The 19,315-nt window shown below is 41.7% G+C and overlaps 1 protein-coding gene across 11 annotated transcripts in view; it reads right to left on the bottom strand.

The window, feature by feature from the left end:
• Nucleotides 1–16,645, bottom strand: part of SUN1 (Sad1 and UNC84 domain containing 1) — a 34,993-nt gene extending 18,348 nt beyond the window's left edge. For 3 of the 11 annotated variants that reach the window (XM_030460194.1, XM_030460193.1, XM_030460187.1), the window contains exons 1-2: nucleotides 9,911–10,342; nucleotides 5,231–5,327 (exon numbers count right to left, since the gene is read on the bottom strand). In XM_030460194.1, the coding sequence (XP_030316054.1) occupies nucleotides 5,231–5,307 (77 nt within the window). In that variant the 5' untranslated portion in view covers nucleotides 5,308–5,327; nucleotides 9,911–10,342. Of the gene's footprint in view, nucleotides 1–5,230; nucleotides 5,328–9,910; nucleotides 10,423–11,803; nucleotides 12,310–12,339; nucleotides 12,454–12,964; nucleotides 13,248–16,558 lie in introns of those variants that run through there. The other 8 variants (XM_030460196.1, XM_030460188.1, XM_030460190.1 and 5 more) reach the window with 7 other exon arrangements.
• Nucleotides 16,646–19,315: the final 2,670 nt, after the last annotated feature.

Raw genomic sequence — 19,315 nt, forward strand, 5'->3', positions numbered from 1 at the left:
ATTCCTGGGGTTTTCGTTGGTTTTGTGTATAGTTTTCATTTATATGGAGTTGGGTTTTGTTTGTTTTTAAAAGAAAAGCTGAGCAAGGACTCCTTAAAAGCAGCTTCTTCTCCCCAAAATTCTGAACAAAAATACAAGCAAGCAAATCAGGTCTGAATGAGCAGATTCTGCTGTGCAATTTGTATTCCAAATGGAAGCTTTCCCTTTAAGAAAATACACATGAACAGCTACTATAAAATCTACCCTTGAAAAAAAAAATTGATTGAAACATTTTTCTTACACAACCATTGAAGACTCTAGAGTATTACTAAGTGATAGGATACATGTTGTAGAATAACAAAAATATTTTGGGTGGAAAATATCTTTAAAATCATTAAATTCAACTGTTAACCCAGCACTGCCAAGTCCATCACTAAGTCATATCCCTAAAACCACATCTAAATATCTTTAAATACCTCAAGGGATGGGGACTCAACCACTTTCCTGGGCAGCCTGCTCCACTGCCTGACAACCCTTTTGTTCAATTTTTTCCTAGTATCCTATTTAAACCTCACCTGGTGAAATTTAAGGCCGTTTCCTTTTGTGCTATCACTTGCTACTTGGGAGGAAACACTGACGCCCACCTTGCTACATCCTTTCAGGTAGTTGTAGGGAGCAGTGGTTTCCCCTCAGCCTCCTTGTATGACACTGCCATACCAGTGAGCTGCCGATTCTGACAGTGGGTGCTTTAGAAGCAAGTTTCTTGATTGCTCCAGAATGCAAAGTAAAGCATGTAAGAGGGCACTGTGTCAGAGTCCACGAACTCCTTTTTTTCCAGCTAAAAAAACCCCTAACCCAGACAATGCACTAAAGGAAAGCATTTAGTTGCTCCAGCAGCAAACGGGCAATTAATCCAGAGGACCAGACCAGAGGCTGTACAAAATAACTACTTTGATCACCGAGGTGCACAGCACTTCAGCACCATCTGCTTGATCTTAGTGGTCTGCCACATGCAGTGCCACCCCGTGCAAGGCAGAGGTCTGAGCACAGCTTGAGACAAGCTCAGTATACATTAATATATACATTATGCTTACAAACCCTTGCATACCTTTGGGTGGAAAGGGGAGAGGTTACTGGGCCCAAACCTGCCTCCTCCTGTGAAAGCAGATTTAGTCTACATTTGATTAGGCACAAAAGGGTATAAATTTTTTTCAATATTCCTGTTTAGACAGCTTGCATTCTGACAGATGTGAAGTGCAAACACAGGTTAAATACAGCTCCTCTTGTTCATCCTGAAAGGGTCACAGCAGCAATACTTTGAGTCCCTCCCTAAACAGTTGTTTCAGAACTGGGTTTTGCAATTTACACTTGCCACTATGCATTTGCTTTTCCCCATCTTCATCCAATGTTTCTTACAGATACTCAATTCACAAGAACACAAAGTACACGGGACAAGCTGACAGCTGTGACCAGCCTCAATTTGTTTCTGTTTATGAACACTTGCTGTTACTGAGTAACTCAATGAGCATTTGTATCAGCTTGTGTTGAATACTTAGCTTGGAATTGGGCTCTGCTACCTAAAAAAGAGAGAAAAAATGGAATCTTTTACTCTTTAAATTTAAAGAGAGCTTCTCTCTTGCTTATGCATGATAATAATTCTTTTTGCATTGAAAGAAGAGAACCATCTGTCCTCTGTCAGCAGGACAGAAAGCTCCTCACTTGCCATCTCCATTTCCACACTTTGCAAAGCATCCCTTTGCTCTTCTACAGAAAAGACTACAGTAAAAAAAGAAACAAAACTAAACAGAAAACCCAACCCTGCCTTTCCTTTCCCAGGACAGAAATGGACCTGTACATTGACAATAGCTCTATCCAATACATACGACTAGCAAAACAGCCATTAAAGATGGGATGCCCTTAGCTTACACTCCTGGAAAACACACACGAGCAGCACAACTCTGGTTCCTTCTCCCCACACACAGCTCCCATGGCTGCTGGCAGATCTGCTGCTGTATCTGGCCTTACACTTCCAGCTCCCTGCCTATTCCCTTGAAACCTCCTTCACATGAGCTTCTACAGAATAGAAGTGTTCTAAACCTCAGTGGGTTAAATTTATAAGTTTATTTATAAGTGGAAAGAGAACAAGGTCTGCCATTTATAGCACACCTATAGCTCTGTTTGGAAGACCTTAAGTGTCATTTATTTTATAAATTATTCCTTGGAATGAAATGGGCAGTAATGTTCTTGATTATTGAAGATAATAGATAAATGCAACACACTTGGAGACCTATAGCTAACCAGACATCTAGCACAAATGCAGGCATATAATCTGTATATAACAAAGATCTTTATGCAGCTATTTCATGGGAATTTAGGTTCTAGCTTAGTGCTCTGACACAGAAAAAGAAAAAACATAACCAAAACCACAAAAACCAACAAATAAAACCAAATCCTTATAAATTTCATCCCTATTTGTGAAGAAAAAGCAATGTTAGAGGTACCTAAATTGACAAAACCAACAAAACTCAAAAGCTGATAGCAACTGAAGGGGAAAAAAAAAAATCAGCCTGAGGAGGAGGGTGCAAATTATATGTTGACAAGTAGGCGAGATTCACAAGTTTGACTTGCATTTTGAGTAGGATAAAGGTTATTTAGCTATATTAGTTTAATGCTTTTCTGGTTTGGGCTGGAGGAGTAAAAGCATAAAGCAGAAGCACTACAAATGCTTATGAACACACAGTAATCCCAGTGTGTATTAATATAAATTCTATTAATAGATCATAACCAGCTCTATTAATAGCTCTGTGGTAACCTCACTGTAGTTCTTTCTGCAGTGCTACATGCACAAGCCTTTAAATAAACTTTAAGTAAACTCAGACTGAATTGTCTATGACAGAACAAACCAGATCAGAATATAAGCAAAAAATACAGGCTAGGGGTAGAGGAGAAGGACTGAACTTTAGCATGAAAATACTTGACTAGCAACTCTTCCTAACTCACCCTTCCCTCAGATTCTTCAGATATTGCTTGACCCAAGGTAGGAAGAGCTACACCAATAACAGATGGCATTCTGCACAGATTCAGCAAGCAGATACACAGCAAGAGTCTGCTCAAAACTGTAGCTCAGTCTCTTGACACACTGAAAGCAGGCAGAGTACCAAGTAGCTTTCCTCCATAATTTTAATATTTGGGGCTTCAACAGGATTTTTCAAGAGGAAATTTTAAAAGTGTTTGCTAATCCTTCCTTTCTAGACAACGAAGAATCACAATGAATTATTTTCAACCTACTTTAACTACAGTTCCCTAGGCTATTAAACTTCAGCTTCTCCAGCTCTACCCATTTCTGAGCCCATTTATCTCACGTTTTAACACAGAAAAATGGGAAGCTGAAAAGTTTCAAGGCATCTAAGCCCTCCCCTTCTGCAACAGCCTCTTCACAAGATCTGTTTTGCAAAATGACCACCTTTGTTTCTGTAGGAAGTCACACACTCCAATTGTCTTCTACACAAAACCCAAAGTCACAATGAACTCCCCTCCAGATCCCACATAACATTTCTCATTCTGCTGCTTCCTTTCCTGGCAGCTTCATCTTTGCTACTGTAGCATTCCTGCTTGCTTCAGCGAGAAACAAAACTCCAGTCCAAAAACATCTCAGCAAGGCAAGTTAAAAGTAAGTTTAAGTGAGCCATTGAACTCAGTTTTCCAGTACTCTTGGAAATATACAACACAAAAAAAGCAGAGAAAAATTTCTCTTTATTTCTTAAGCTAATACCAAGACCTATGAGAAAGGGTTGTTGCTGTGGAAAAGATTGCATAGTAGAACATCCTAGCATCATTCCAGACATATATAACAATGAAGGAAAATAAGATTAGATGACAACTTCAGTTTGCTTTAAGAAAGATACAAGCACAGACACATAAAAATCACTGTCTACACATCCTGAGGAATCCAAGTCTCCTTTCACTGCTCACAACAGGGGGAAGTTTTTACTTTTTACAGAGGATAAGACTTCAGCCAAATCTCTAAAGTAAATTTTAGGCATAAAAACCACTTAGTAACATAATAGTGAATGTGCTTGCTGATATAAGGCACATGCCATCATTCATTGTCCAGAATCCCTTTTCTTGATATTACTAAACCCACTTGTATTTAACCAAAATTCTATCAACATTTTTTTAAAGACTCAGGAAAAGTTGCAATTTGATTGATGAATAAACACATTCACAATTTTCAATACTGTTGACATCAGGCTACAGCAAAGAAACCCACCATGATCACACAAACTGGTGACACCACAGCTTTAGAGTACACAAAAGCAAGAACATTGTTAGTGACATCTTAATTCTACAGTTTTGCCAACTTATGTTTCTTTGGCAAGCAGTCAAGTATCCTCCAACCTAAATACTGCATTTCAGTACACATTAAAAACAATGATTTACAGACACAGGATTAAAAAAGCTCTCTTCTACTGTATCTTAGCAAACAAATTATTTTTTTTTAAAGTATTAGCTAAAACTGCTAAACAGGTTCACAAACACATACTAGCTTCAAAACACATCTACTAACTCAGCCACAGGACAAGCTAGATACATTAAATCAGCAGTCACAATCTCCTCTATTAATAGTCAAACCTCAAATAAACATCACAACATTCATTTTTAATCCATAATCCAGAAACTAACAAGCAGATCACAGTTACATTTAGAAAACTGAAGCAATTTAAGAAAACCAGTCTAGTAATGGTGAGTTTAATAAAAAGGTGCAAGGAAAAACAAGTTCATAAGAATACATATTTTAGTCACACAAGCAGTTTTGCTAAAAGTAAATAAACAACAAACAAAACCCCAAGCAATCAGTATGGGACTTCCAGCCAAGTGCATCTAGATCAGTGTTTTTAAGTGGAAATGGAGCCAAGTTGCAAAAGAAAACACACACACAAGTTACAAAACATACCAGAATACATCTAAGAATTTTGATGACGTGTTTGTAGCAATAAAACAGCAATTGTAACTAGGTGGAGCTCGTTATCCCTAGCAACTAATAAACACTGAGTCATTAGCTCAGTCATTGACCTGTTAGTTCAAGGTGTATTCTTTCCTCCATTTAGGACACAGAAGTTATTTTTAAAACAAACCAGAAAAAGCATTTTTCTTCAAAGCCATCAGCTACTTACCATGAAAGCTAAACCCTCCAGAATTAACAACATTCAGAGAACATGCAGTTTCTCTACAAGAAGAAAAGAGTTCTCACCTGAGTGCATATGTATAGCCAGTGTTCTCTGGCAGACACTGGGGAGGGGTGTACGTGTGTAGACGTGAAAAGTCCATGTTGACTGTTTCAAATCATACTGTAAAAGGTGAAAATAAAGTATTGCAATGACTTAAAATTATGCAAAGCCAATGTACAAGCCCTTGCATTGTTCAGCCTGTTATAAAGTATTGAAATAATAACAAAAGCTACTGTTAGCAGACATATGGAGCTCTCAGTATTTCAACAGTATTGCTAAATATCCCTGCACAGAGCTCAGGCTATTTCTGACCACAACTTTATGATACTCTATTTTCAGCAATTTCCAAGGTCTCTGGAACACTACTCTAATATGAGCCAAGCTCTTATCACAACTACACCACAACTTTTACAGGAATTAAGTTAAGCTGTCATCCCCAAAAGCAAAGCATAAAAATTAAAAAAACTACATAACCATGCTTTCACTTCACTTTAAGTTTTGCTTTGAAAGCTCACTGAGCAAAGCACCAGCTGTTCTGTACACCAACAAAGTGTAACAGGTGAAATCTGAGAAAGTTTTTACATATACTCAAATCATTCTAATCTACAACCTTCAAACATCACCCACTAAGTAGCATTTCACAAACTCTATTTCATATTGGGGTTTTTTCCTCTTCTCCTAAAAACACCAAATCCACACCCTAGCAGAGGAGCCAACTGCAAAATGACTCATAGTCAGAATTAAGTATATTTTCCAGAGTGCCATTCACTCAAACAGAACAAAAACCAACCAAAACAAAAACCCAACCCACTCTAGTAAAACTTTCCATGGGGTCTTTCAAAGGCATAATAAATTTAGGAAGAAAATAAAAACTGTTGTCCTACCCTCAAGCACTGCATGGGTATATTTGTGGCATTATGTAGGATTTCACTTCTAAGTTCAAAATACTTTCAAAAAAACATGAGCCCCTCTCAGTTTTATTTGCTACAAGTTCTGCTTTTCTAGAACAGATTTGTTGATAGTAGGTTAATCATGGTTAACAGATAGGGGTTTGGCTACCATGGATTTACATGGGTAGCAAAGCAAAATGCTGGCTATTTTCAGATTATCTACACCTCCTGTTTCAGCAGCAGTAAAAGATATTCCAGACAAGTGTGTTGACATGCAAAAAGTAAGGTAAAAATATCCCTAGCTACATATTAATTCTGACAATCAAAACTTCAAGTATCTCATTTTGGAAATGCACTTTAATAACACTGAAGAGTTCTCATTTGTTTTCACTACATATACACACAAAAGAAACAAAAGCAGAGTCACAGGTATAGGTAACAGCAGGTCCAAAAGAACACAATCTCTAACATATAATATTAAGTTGCTCTTAAGCCAGCCCACCTGTAGACTCCAAATCCTGGTGTTAATAAGGCTGGAGGATATTTCCATTACTTCTGAAAAAAAGAGCTTCCTTCTAATTTTTAAAAACCAAAACTTAGAGGCCTAAAACATTCCACCTGTTGAATGTAAGCACCTCCCATGAATTTATGGAGTTAATGAAAAATAAGGTCTTGCTTCTGCTAGTTACACATTTATTTTTTCTTTATTACAGAGAAAGCATTTCCATTAGGTGATCTTACTTCTCTTGTCCCAGGGCTGTAATGCTTTCACCAGCTTGAATATAAATATGCTTTGTTTAGAGGAAGCTTAAATCAGTAAGTGCAGAAGTGCAGTTCTGCAGAAGTGCAGAAGTATTAGCACAGCACTCTAATTCTCTTGCTAGAATAAGCAGCAAACACTGCCAGAATACACCAGAACTGCTGCCATACTTGAAGAACAAATAAGAGCTCATTTTAGAAGCCAGGAAACAGGCACCAGAGTAAGGATTCCCCAGAAACGAAAGTGAAAATACATCCAATTCCAACATGAGGGATGCTGATAACATCAGCATTTGTTAACAACCATAAAACAGATTGAGGCCCATAACTATTATTAAGGTTGTTCTGTTTAAATTGGCCCATCCCAATAGAAAAATTTTGAAACTGTAAGACAAGGACATCTCTGTTTAGTTTCCCCTGGAGCTATCTTGACAGCTTAGCACATGACTTCACCAATAAATCTAGTTTTTTACTGGCCACTGAGTAGCTGGTATCATGGTTCTGACACCCAGCAGGGTTTTCTCATGTGGAAAGGTAGGTTTGTGAGGGAGCTTTCAATAGATACCCAGCTCCTCCCTCTGTCTCTGCTACCCATACAGCAGGGGCAAAGGCAGACTTTGAAAAAATATTCTCAGCTGCTTTCCTGTTCTTTTTAAGTTTTGAAATATATCATTAAGTTTGCACTAGATAAATTAGGTACTGGACAAAGGCACTGCTCACTGAAAAGCCTCAAGGGTATTTATATATAGGTCTATTAATAGCTGGTTTCCATATTCATAGCCCTAAGATCTCCAGTAAACACAACAGGTTTACCATCTCACCACCACCTAGTTAGAAATCACTCTTAGAAGACTTAGGGCCTTGGTTTGATTCACTCACTGGTTGTCTGATGCTCTAAAATTATTTCAGATTCACAGTGAAAAGCCTTGACAAATTTTTGCAAAGCAACAAAACAGGCTTAACTAACAAACATAATTTGAAAAGAATTAGAAATTACCACACTTTTCAAAACCAGCTATATAAAATTTACTACTAAACTGCATTTTACGAAGAAACAAACTTGGTTACTCTTCCAATAGCTTCAGCTATCCATGTTTTCAAAACAAAACTTGCAGAACAAACAATAAGCCCACTTTATTTAGAAATATTCTATATGCTTCTTACAGCAGTGGAGTGCATGTAAAACAGTAACTCCCTCTAATTTGTTCATGCATTTTTAACAGCACTCCACCTTTCATGCATTAGTTGTTCTTGTTTATGAAACTTTCACATACATCTGGAACAGAAAGAAGCATGCTAATAAAATACTTTTGAAACTAAACCCACAAAACTTGGCAGAGAACCCAAGAGGTAGACATAGTAGTTAGTTCCAGATTAGAAATCTCCTGGGTACCCAGAAGTGTTTGATTTAGGTACTACAGACCTGTCTGAACTCAGATTCATGTAGGCTTTTAGGATCAGCTTTGTCTCAAGTGTTACTGTGGCCAAACTTGAGGCAGCCTTCCTTGAGGAAGGAAAAAACTTCTCAGCAGCTCATAAGCTATTTCTAAGTACTAAGGGATGCATAGTGAAAGAACTCTGTATGTGGTTGCAGTAAACAAAAAGCCCACAAAAAACCCACACAAAAGCAAAACCAACCAACCAAACCCCAACACACCCCAAAAAACAACCCCCAAAAATCTAAAGGCCATAAAAAGCAGCACATAGTTAGAATGCAAGTGGACACTTACAACTTAAGTTTCCTGTCCCAGCAGAGGAGACAGATGGGTTATTTGCTCTTTTGGGGATGCAGACAACAACAATCCCCTCATCAGTATTAAAATAACTGAGCAGAGTGGAATGGCAAGAGAAGATACCAATTCTGACTTGGCCAGAACACAAGGAAGCACAGGACTCCTGTCATCAGTACAGCAGAATTTACCTCCGCACAAAGCCTCTTGGCTGTCTCCTGAGGGTGTGGACCTGAGCACCTGAGTGACATGAGAACACATCACTACCACATAAGATCCTTCACCTGAAAAATCACTTTCAGAATCAACCAGCCTCAACAAAACCCTACTACAACTGCAGCAAACTTCCTCAGTTTCATGGAAAGTGCTGAGGTGCTGACAGCAGCCTTTAAGGACAGAAGCATCACAAGAGGGGAAGCAGCACCAAATACACTACAACAAGCACAGGGCAAAGGCAAGGAACCCCATCTTTTTTTTTTTTGATACATAAATAGACTTTCACCAACATACTATCTAACCATTTCCTCACGAATGCTATTTGTGACAAAGGAAGTGGTAAATTACCATCTCACAAATGGGACTCTGACAGAGCAGAAATACTCAAGAAGTGTGCTAAAGAGTGAGAAATTTTCCAAGAAAGCATGCCTTATTTTCTTACAGGGGGTAAAAAAAAAATGATGCCTTTCAAGTCTTAGAGATGCTGGTAGTACTATTTTAAGTAGACCTGATTCTATACTTAGTATTTAAAGCAAATCAACTAAGTTTAAGCCATTTTGATTTAACTACAAATGCTGTAAAAACTAAACAGATTTTAGGGAAAATTATTAGTAATAATGAAACTGGAGTACACAACCCTATCAGTTCCTGAGAGCAAACCATTTTTACTCTTAATTTCATTTTTAACTCATGTTATGAATAACCAATGATAATATTACTTTGTTGCGCTTTTTTTCTTTAAAAAGACAAATCCCTAAGCAAATATACTCCACGAGTCATGTTTTCACCTACCCAATTAAATACTTGTTTATACAGGCTGAAAAGCAAGGAGCTCCAAGATAAATCATTATTTTATTAACACACACATTCTTAAAACATTAGCATTTCTTTAAACAATAGCACAATAGAAACCAAAAAACAGGTAATAAAATTCACATTTCGTACAAGATGTTACCTCTGAGTGTTAAAGCAAAGGTCCCCAAACACAGGTGTCAAAAACGAAACCAAACCAAAACAAGGTGCTTCACAAAGCTGGAATACCGCACGCTGGCATTAAGTATCCTTTCAAATGGTTTTTAAAAGAAAGGTTGATAGAAAGCAGCTATACCTTCAGCTCTGATGAAACAACAAGCACATCTGTTCATTGTTTACACACCCAGAGCCTGACACACTGCCTGGCAACACACGGAGTCATTTTATAAGCTCCAGACCGCCTCAATGCCGGACACACAAAGCCTTCAGCGCACAAGCCTCACCAGGCCTCCGCATTTAGAGCGATTCAGCGCTGTGCTCAAGGCCTCCTCCATCAGCCTCTACACCGGGGGAGTTCGGAGGAGCTCCGGCAGCCGGGCCAGATCAGGCTGCGGGCTGGCGGAACCGGAGGGGCAGGGCGGGAGGCGCGGCCGGGACCCAGCGCTGCGGGCGGTACCGGCGGAGCGGGGCAGGGAGGGCCGGGGGGGAACCGCGCCCGCGATGAGGGCCCGGGCTCAGGGTTCTGTCCCCGGCGGACAGGACACGCTGTTCCATGCCACACCGCGGGATCCCAAAATGGCTTCCCCGGCCGCAACAAAGCCCGCAGGAACCGGCTGGTCCGACCCAGCCTCCCGGAGCCTCCCTTGTCACTCAGAGGCAGACTTTGAACTGACTGGCCAGGCAGCCCCGGCCAGCCCAGGGCTTTAACCCCCGAGTGTCCGGGCAGAACCGGGACCCGGCTCCCGAGACCTCACTGCAAACGCGTGTGTATTCCTCCTTTCTTGTTACTTGAACTATAAAGTCACGGGCTGAGAACAAAAAGCACGTTTTACTTCAGGCCTCGCCTTCTTAAAACGCTTTGCTCGCCCAATGAAACAACCTCGGTGTTAAGGATTTAACAATATAAAATCCAAACACCTTGTTCTGTATAACCAACTCCAACACCTGAGTGCCAAAAATGTCCACAAAGCTTAAAATCACCAAGTCACTAGTCAGTCAAGTAGCACACATTTAAGGATATATATACCTGCGACATTTACTAACATATTAATGCAATAAGCTTGTCAATAAAGCCCTGCAAGACCAATAACTTACAACAAAAAAGCCTGCGGCTCACTTCCATAAATAAACAGAATTAGAAAATAGTAATATACAGGTGGGAGGGGAAATCAGACATTAATATTTACTTGGAAATTCAACAGAATCATTGGCTTGTAATAGTTGCAAAGCACCAGGATGAAATTTTCTGTCATTGAAAAATAAAATAATCTACTGAAAACAAGACAGTGGGGTAGAGGGATTGCAAGTACTGCAGAAACACATAGCCTGGAATTTGCTAGCTAAAAATCTCCTCTCTTATATTATAAACTATATATATATATGCATATATATAAATAAATATAGAACAAGGCAAACCAAATACTTTTTCTCTTCAGCAGGCATAAGACCTCTTGAGACTGCCAGAAAACAGGAGGTGCCTCTAGGAGGTTTAATGTTTCAGACACCTGTGTTTACTGAAGAGCAACCAAACGTAAACATCAGGAACCCGGCTCTACCATCTCAAAGCGAGCACAACCTCGAAATACCGTATTTTGAACCTTGAAACACTGTATTTTGCAGAAAACCCCTGTTTAACAACACTTTCCCGACAGAAGCAGCTCGCTGACACCTGCTGCCCCGACGTGACAACCCGGGAGCGTGTGGACAGGTTTGGCATTACCCACCACCAAAACCACCCACCACCCCACGTTACCTTTCCACTAAACCGATCACAACACTTTTACCTTTCCCATAAACTCAGCAGCTGCAGCGAGCGCAGGCAGCACAGCTCACTTATCAATTCCTTCTAAATCAGAGCGGAAAGCTGCAGGTTATAGTTACTCCCGACAAGAAAAGGCTTCAAGTGCCAGGCCAAGAAGCACCCGAGCGGGCCAGATATCTAGGGCGGAGATTTGTCTCTCGCCTTCCAGTTTAAGAGCGCCCATCCAAATAACTTCAGGCCCTAAAGAGAGCTCAGCATTCGACCCACCAACTCCAGCCCCTTCTCCGAGGTCCTCACGCCATGCTGCCTTCCCGGGACTATCGGGTAGGACAGTGTCCGACCCGAGGAGGAAACCGAACCCTCTCCGCCCAGAGGATGCAGACCGAAACACAACGCCCTAAGGACTCCCAGGCGGGCGGGCGGGTGCCTGACGCGGCCCTGGCAGCCAAAGCCCGGACTCGCCCGGGACCGGCCCTCACGGCATGAGGAGAAGGCGAGCGGGCCGCGGCGGGAAGCGGTGGCAGCTGCTGCCAGCCTGGGGGTGACGGGTAAACGGGGGACGCTTGGCAGCGCGGCAACAGCCGGAACGGGCTGGCGCCAAGCTGTTTGCCAGCCCCGCTGCTCTGAGGAAGGGCGGGGGAAACGCGGCCTGACCCGTGAGGGAAAGGGGAGAGACCCTCACCCGCTCCTCCCGGAGAATAAGAGGCTCCCCGCCCGCCCCCACCGCCCTCACAGGGGGCAGCGGGGAGGGCGGGCCGCAAGCACGGAAGGCCGGAGCTACCGGTACCCGGGATGGCGGTTACCTGATGCCGGTGAAGCGAGGGGAGGGAAGAGCAGAGCGGCCGGTAGCGGCGGCTGCAGCAGCGGCGGCGGCGGCACAGATTGGCCTCGCTCCGCCTGCTTTGCCGAAGGCCTCCGGGAGCCCCCGCCCAGCCCCGCCCCGCTCCTCCGCCCCGCCCCCGCGGCGCGTGCCGCCAGCGCCCCCCTCTGCGGCCACGGACCGCCCACCGGGAAGCGGGAACCGGCCCCACACACCCCTCACACACCGCCCGTAACACGGCCCCACACACCCCTCACACACCGCCCGGAGCACAGCCCCACACACCCTTCACACACCACTCGAAACACGGCCCTCACACACCCCTCACACACCGCCCCTCAGGTACTGACACCCCCACGCTGCCTCTCACATACCGCCCCTCACAGCCCCCTCATCCGTGCCCTCCGTGGGCTCTCCCTCCTCTCCAGCAAGCCCGCCTGCACCGCGACACCGCCTTGGCTCCCCCGGGGCTGCCCTTCTCTGCCTTTTCCCTCCAGGAGGGAAAAGACTCCCAGACTTGCTGGCGACCGGAGCCAAGCTGTCCCCTCCACAAAATGAAGCCATGGATGTCTTTTGACTGAGAAACTGCTAGAGACGGGGAGACTTACCTCTGATTTCCACTTCTGCCTCTGTTGCTTGGATCCTCATTGACTTCCCCAGTATTTCTGAGCCTCTTTTCCCTGTTTCCTTCCCACTCAGTCTTTTTCGGATTTTCTCTCCCTTTCTCTTGCTGTTCTCCTTCAAGACTCCCGGTGCTTGCACAACACACTCAGCCACTCAGCGGGGTTTAAGCACTTCAGATCCTGAGCTCTACTCAAGTGGGCTTCATCGGTGCCAACACCAGACCATGGCAACCAGTGGAGAACTGCATGGAAAAGAAATGTCACAGGTCTGCTTTCAGGAAAAAAAAAAATCATGGTGTGAAACAAGCCCCATTGTTCAAATATTTGGGGAACATATGCAAATATATTGAATTTCTACTCTGCCTCTGAGTCATGTTTTGTTAAAGCTTTAGTCTCTCCAAACCTGCAGTTTTCATGCGGGTATCACAGGGCTGTGCACTGCGGGCAAGGAGGGTTCAAATGGCAGTACACAGGAGAATAGGGAATGTGCCACTTGAAAAAGGGTAATCAGGCCAAAAATTATTATTTACTTGTGCACACAAGAGAAATGACTCAGCTTGCTGTGAGAGACTGGTTGCTAAATAGTAATTATCAACTAAAAACATATACTCTGTGTACTTGTTTGGTTACAAAAGGGGTAAAAGCAGCTAATCCTTCAGAAACAGAAAAGGATGCAAAATAAAGATATTCATGTAAGACATGATGTTGCTGATGTAGCACTGATTTTAGGTAGTCACTGTTTATTTAAAAAGCATTTTTCTCTAGCTATGGGAAATTTTTAAGGTGCTGTAGCCAAAGGTGAGCTGATCCCAATGACACTTGGAAGCCAGCACATAATTCAGTAAGACGTGCAGTCCCTCTCTGGCAGATGGCTGAATACTTTGCAGGAGGGTAAATCACCTCACTTTTCTGACCACCCCTTCTCTTCCTGTACTTATTCCACACCTGTTCTCCTTGTCTTTAGAGCAGATAATGTTTAAGAGCTTAAGATAGTCAGGGTAGAATCACTGCTTAGTTTAAACCTCTCTGAAATTCTTTGGTGCTATAAGGCCAGGCCTTCTTGGGGATGTTTCTTCCCCGTTCCCCTGGAGCCCAGCCAGAGATGCTGTACTTTGCTCTGGCAGGACAAGGCATGTTGCACTCCCTGGGCATTTCTCCAGCTCCCCAGGCTGCTCTGACTTGTCCCATGCAGTTGTTTTTCCATCAGGACCAGGCCAAGAGGCTGGGGGAGGATAGCTTACACTCAGCTTTCCCTCTGTTCCTCTGCTATGAGGAACAGTAGAGCCTTTGGCTTGTAGGATTTAATGGAAACTTGGTCGAATGTCTCAGTTCTGTTAAGCTGGGACATATAGGGAGTTAACTTTTCCACATTTCAGAAGAAACTGCTCTGAGGCAAACAAAAATTCTTTCCAAGTTTTCCCGCATCTAACTGTGTGCTCTGAATGTAAAGTGAGCTCGCTTAGCTCTATTTGCTAAGCTGAAGTCAATACTGTCAATAAGCATAAAAATTCATCATAATATTTTTTTTTTTAGTTTTAACACTGTAGAGGACAGTCAGAAATTTGGGGGAAAAAGGTTTCCTAACTGATACCAGCCACGGGGAAAATGCAATATAAGGACAAACTAATCCAAGGTCCACATTTCTCTAGTCCTACCTCTTCTTACTTTCCCTTCCCGCCGTCATTTCCACATTATTGCTCTGCTCCCTTCCCAATCCCATTCCCAGTGCACTCCTGCTCTGCATTCTGCTACTTTCTTACCAAAAGGTACAGGTCCCCACAGCAATTCAAAGGGTGGGCTGAATGTGACAGAAATCAGTGTATTAAGTTGTTCCTGGCTGGTAATACTGGGCTCAGCATCCTGATGAGCAGCTTGGAGAGGGTGAAACATTGCACTTCCCAGTCCAGAATTCCAGGCTGGGAAGTCCCCAGTGTACAGGGCTGAGCACAGACCAGTGCTGTGTGATGGATGGGTCAGTGAGGGGACTAGATCACTGCTGCAAAGTCTGAAGGTGATGGTGAGGTTGGGGAAGCACTAATTCAAGTCACAGAGGGCTCAGCAGCAGCCTGGGGAGGGATGCAGGGGCTGGGGCACTGTGGCAGCGTGTGGCAGGGATGTGCTGGACAAGGGATATGCTGTGGATTTGTTGCGTGGTGTCAAGACGTGTGGTGACCTTTATGAGCAAGGCTGAGAGGATGACCATATATATGCATTAGTATGAAAATCACATAAAATATCTAGAAAGCTGATTTTTTTCTCATTAAATAAAGTTTCTTGTCATCTGCATCACACTTTTTCCTGATGAGTTTCTCTACACCATCATTTCTGTCAGCCAAAGGAGATGGGTGCTCCACACAGCAATTAGGTAATCAGGGAAAGGGGGCTGCAAAGCACTTCAATTCAATTTTGCCACCAGATCCTGGCATCGTCCTGACTTACAGGGGATTTCAGCCTTTAACAAGAAAAGCTGATTACCTACAAGGCAGGCTGACAGAGCAGCCGTTCTCCTCACAGCTCTCATCTGCTGCTTCCTCTCAGTTCCCACCGTCAGTGAGCTTTCCTGGAGGAGTGATCCCAGTAAATGGACACAAGCCTGTTAACTGTAATTTTTGTTGATCCTTCAGCTGTCTAACAAGGAAGATTTTGTTATTTTTCTTTCTGTCTTTTTAGAACATGGTTAGAGCTTCACTTTGAAAGCCGAGGCACAGAGCAGCCCATAATGTATCCACCAGGAACAGCTCTGGTCCACTCTTCTAGCCAAGAGCTGCTCAGCTTCCCCTGCAGAGATCCTAACACGGATTCTGCAAATTAAACAGCAACTTGGCTCCTCTCAAACCAGCAGCTGATTTCCACAGGCCAAGATGTTACTTTAGATCTGGATGTCTGTGTTGTGCAGACAAGGAACTTCCCCTGTGTGATATAAAACCTATGCAATAGCCCATCATAACACTAGTCTAATCCCTGTATATTGAGCTATAGTTGCTATTGTATAAAAATATTGTAAAGAAAATATTTCATATTTAAATAACATAAATATTATGGTTATATGATGAGTACAGTTTTACTATATACTACAGTTTTACTATAGCAAAATTACACTATTGTATAGCATTACTATACTATAATAGTTATTTCCAGTTATAACTGGAAGGTTATTATACTATAATAGCTAAAGTTCAAGATGTAGAGATTAGATTACATTTGCATTCTGATGAGTTATTGTAGTTTATAATAACTTTCCAGTTGTAACTGGAGGGCAGTCTCTGGGGAGCACACTGGGTACAGAAGCAGACAAGGTGCAGCTGTAGGGTGGGCTCAGCTGCCACCCTGCACTGCTGGACACCTGCCTAGAGCAATCTGCCTAGAGCATTCCTGAGGAAATCTGCCTATGAGGACCTGCATGGATTACAAGTTATCTGGGAATATACTTAACCTCCAGTCTCCTAAAAATGCTCTTTTCAGAGTCTAGGTGCCTCATTTGACAGTGGTCTCTCCGTGTTTCATCCATTGATTAAATTTAAGGTAGTCAACAAATATTTAGAATATTGTATACTCAGTTAGGCAAATGCAAGCACTTACCAAAAACTTTGTTTTGCTGAGAATCCAAGTCCCAGGATCCTCCACAGCAGCTCTGCTAGCTCACAAGGACGAAGACAGCAGCACATCTGTTCGTCACAGGAAGGGCAGGGCCAAGGCCTGCTTATCTAAGGAGTCTGAAACTTCAAGATAACAGTTTTGCCCCAAAAATTTTGCCCTTGCTTAAAGATTACGTAATGAATGTGAGCCCGAGTAACATTATGCTATGAATGCAAATAAAATCTAGTATATATAATAGCTGACATAGGAAAACTCTTATAAATGTATTTCAATTTTGATCCTACTGATTCAGTGAAAGGTTGAAGCACATAAAGCTCAATCTTGAAGAAAATATCTTTGAAGTCCAGGCTTATACACCCTTCACAGGAAACTCAATAAGAGCACTTCTTTGTAGAGAGATTTGAGAAATTTGGGTTATATAAGTTGGAATATAGTAAACTATAAGCAGGGTCAGCATATTGCTTAAGTCTTGTGTCCAGAACAGTTTCTAATAAAAGGACACAGTGGAGGAGATCCAGTTTGTCACACACACATAAACAAGATCAGGTTGCTGCTTAAGAGCTTTCTAGAGGGACTATTAGAATATTCAATTAGAAAAACTCCCTTGGCTCTGAAAACAAAAGCTGGTTTTTTTTTGGATGATGCGGAGATTTTTCTTTGTCCCACAATGGACTGTTCTGAAAGATAACAACATTCTCAACACACAGAGAAAAAAATTTCCCAGCTTGCTGCAGATAGCAAGCTGCAGCTCTTACTATTTGTGTAACAGCTTTAGAACATCTTGAAAAACTTTGACTCAATTTCACTCCGCCTAAGCAGCTTCTCTTCTCCCACAGCTGAAGTTGGGTTTCCAAATATTTCTTATTTAGATCTTGAGTAATGAAAAGCACCCGGCCAACATCTGTGCCACAGCTATCATGGGGCTGCAGTTAGTGTTAAAGCATCTAAAGAATAATATAATATTAATCTGTAGCCTACATAGGAAGCTTATAAAATTGTGACTTTAGGAATACCATTAAGTAGGATTTATTTGGTGGACTTTTGAGGGAACTTTACAGTCAGAGCTGGGGTTTTGTTGCTGAAGCAGAACTTAAGTTTGCATTTGAAGAACCTGATGCTTTCCAGCTCTTTGAAACACAATTATTTTTGAAAACTGTGTTGAGTGAAAACTCTAGGAGTTCTGCTAGGTTAGTGTAATCTACTTTGAGTCTAAATAAATTGGTTTTAAAATCATTGATTAAGCTCAGGAAATAATTTAATGAAATCACAGAATAGTTGAGGCTGGAAAAGGACTTTGGAGGTCATGATGTCCCAATCCCCACCCAAGCAGAGTCAGGTAGAACAGGTTTCCCAGGATTGATGTTAAGTCAGGTGTTGAATATTTCCAAGGCTGGAGATTCCATAACCTCTTCATTCAATGTCTTCAGGGGATTTTTATTTCAATAACACTCCACCTTCTAAGAATGCCAGATGACCACTTATAGCGACTTAAATAGTCTTTAGTCAACTAAAATGCTGCTAAATACAGGAATGCTTATATTTGGGCATTTCATTAGAAGAAAAGTTTTAATTAAAGACAGTACATATGATCTAAAATGAGCATCCTATTCTACAGGAATGCAAAATAATTTTTGGATCTGTAAGAAACTACTCAATTATTCTGCATCTTTAGTACTACTTTCCTTTTTGGTAGAATTTTTAAAGAAACAGTATTTTGTGGAGAAGAGGCCATTGAGTTTGCATGATTTCCCTTTTAAGATGGAATAAGATGTCCTGTTTATCTTATTTGTCTCAAAGGATCCTCTGAGAATGAAGGTAGCTGGAAATAGACCATGGTTTGGTTATGGCAAAAGTCAGAAAATTTTACCATTAACTCAGAAGGATAATCAAACACGAGGAATTCCTACAGCACAAGGAATACTACCAAACCCCACAAACCCCTGGGATTTTGTACAAAGCCAGGGCATTTTGGTGTTAGACACCAAAGAGTCCTTTTTGTCTGTAATACAGACAGATAGAAAAAAAAATCTGGATCCTGATTTTCCATTCTTTGTGTATGCAATAAAGAGCAGACTACCCCACAATGATGTAGACAAGAATCTAGGAGCTCACTTACTTTATTACACAGCTGAGAATAAAAGATGTCACTAAAACTCATACACTACAAAGGTCTTCCAAAAAATAAATCAAGGTTTAACCTTATGTTGCAGAATTTAATTTCAAAGTAATATGCAAACAAACATTGCTTGTTTTCCAAGGCACAATGGCACAAACATAAAAACTGAGAGTGCAATATATTCAATACAAAAATAGAAATACTGTTAATCTAAGTGACAAAACAGCACATTTCCTCCTATGTATAAATCTTAATTTAAAAAAGGTTAGTTTTATTCTCAGTCTTGAAATGTGATACACAAAAACTATTTCCTTAGTGACACCTACTCAGAATATGTCCCTGTGAAAAGTAGTAAGTGTGAATACATTATAAAAATGTTGCTGCATCCTGCAAGAGAAGTTTGGCTGGATTTTTTCCTGATAAAACTGATCCTCACAGACCTGATTCTGCAAAGTCTGAGTATTGTCCAGAGTTTGAAATGTTCCTTGACAGACTGAGTCCTCACTGAATTACATCAATAACTTTGACATTAGACTATTCTTTTGTTAATCAAATTCTCTCTCAATCATAAACAGTCTCCAAATCCTGAAAAGCATTCCTCCTTTAAACAATACAATACAAAA

The sequence above is a fragment of the Calypte anna genome, chromosome 14, assembly GCF_003957555.1.
Source record: "Calypte anna isolate BGI_N300 chromosome 14, bCalAnn1_v1.p, whole genome shotgun sequence".
Classification (NCBI taxonomy): Eukaryota; Metazoa; Chordata; class Aves; order Apodiformes; family Trochilidae; genus Calypte; species Calypte anna.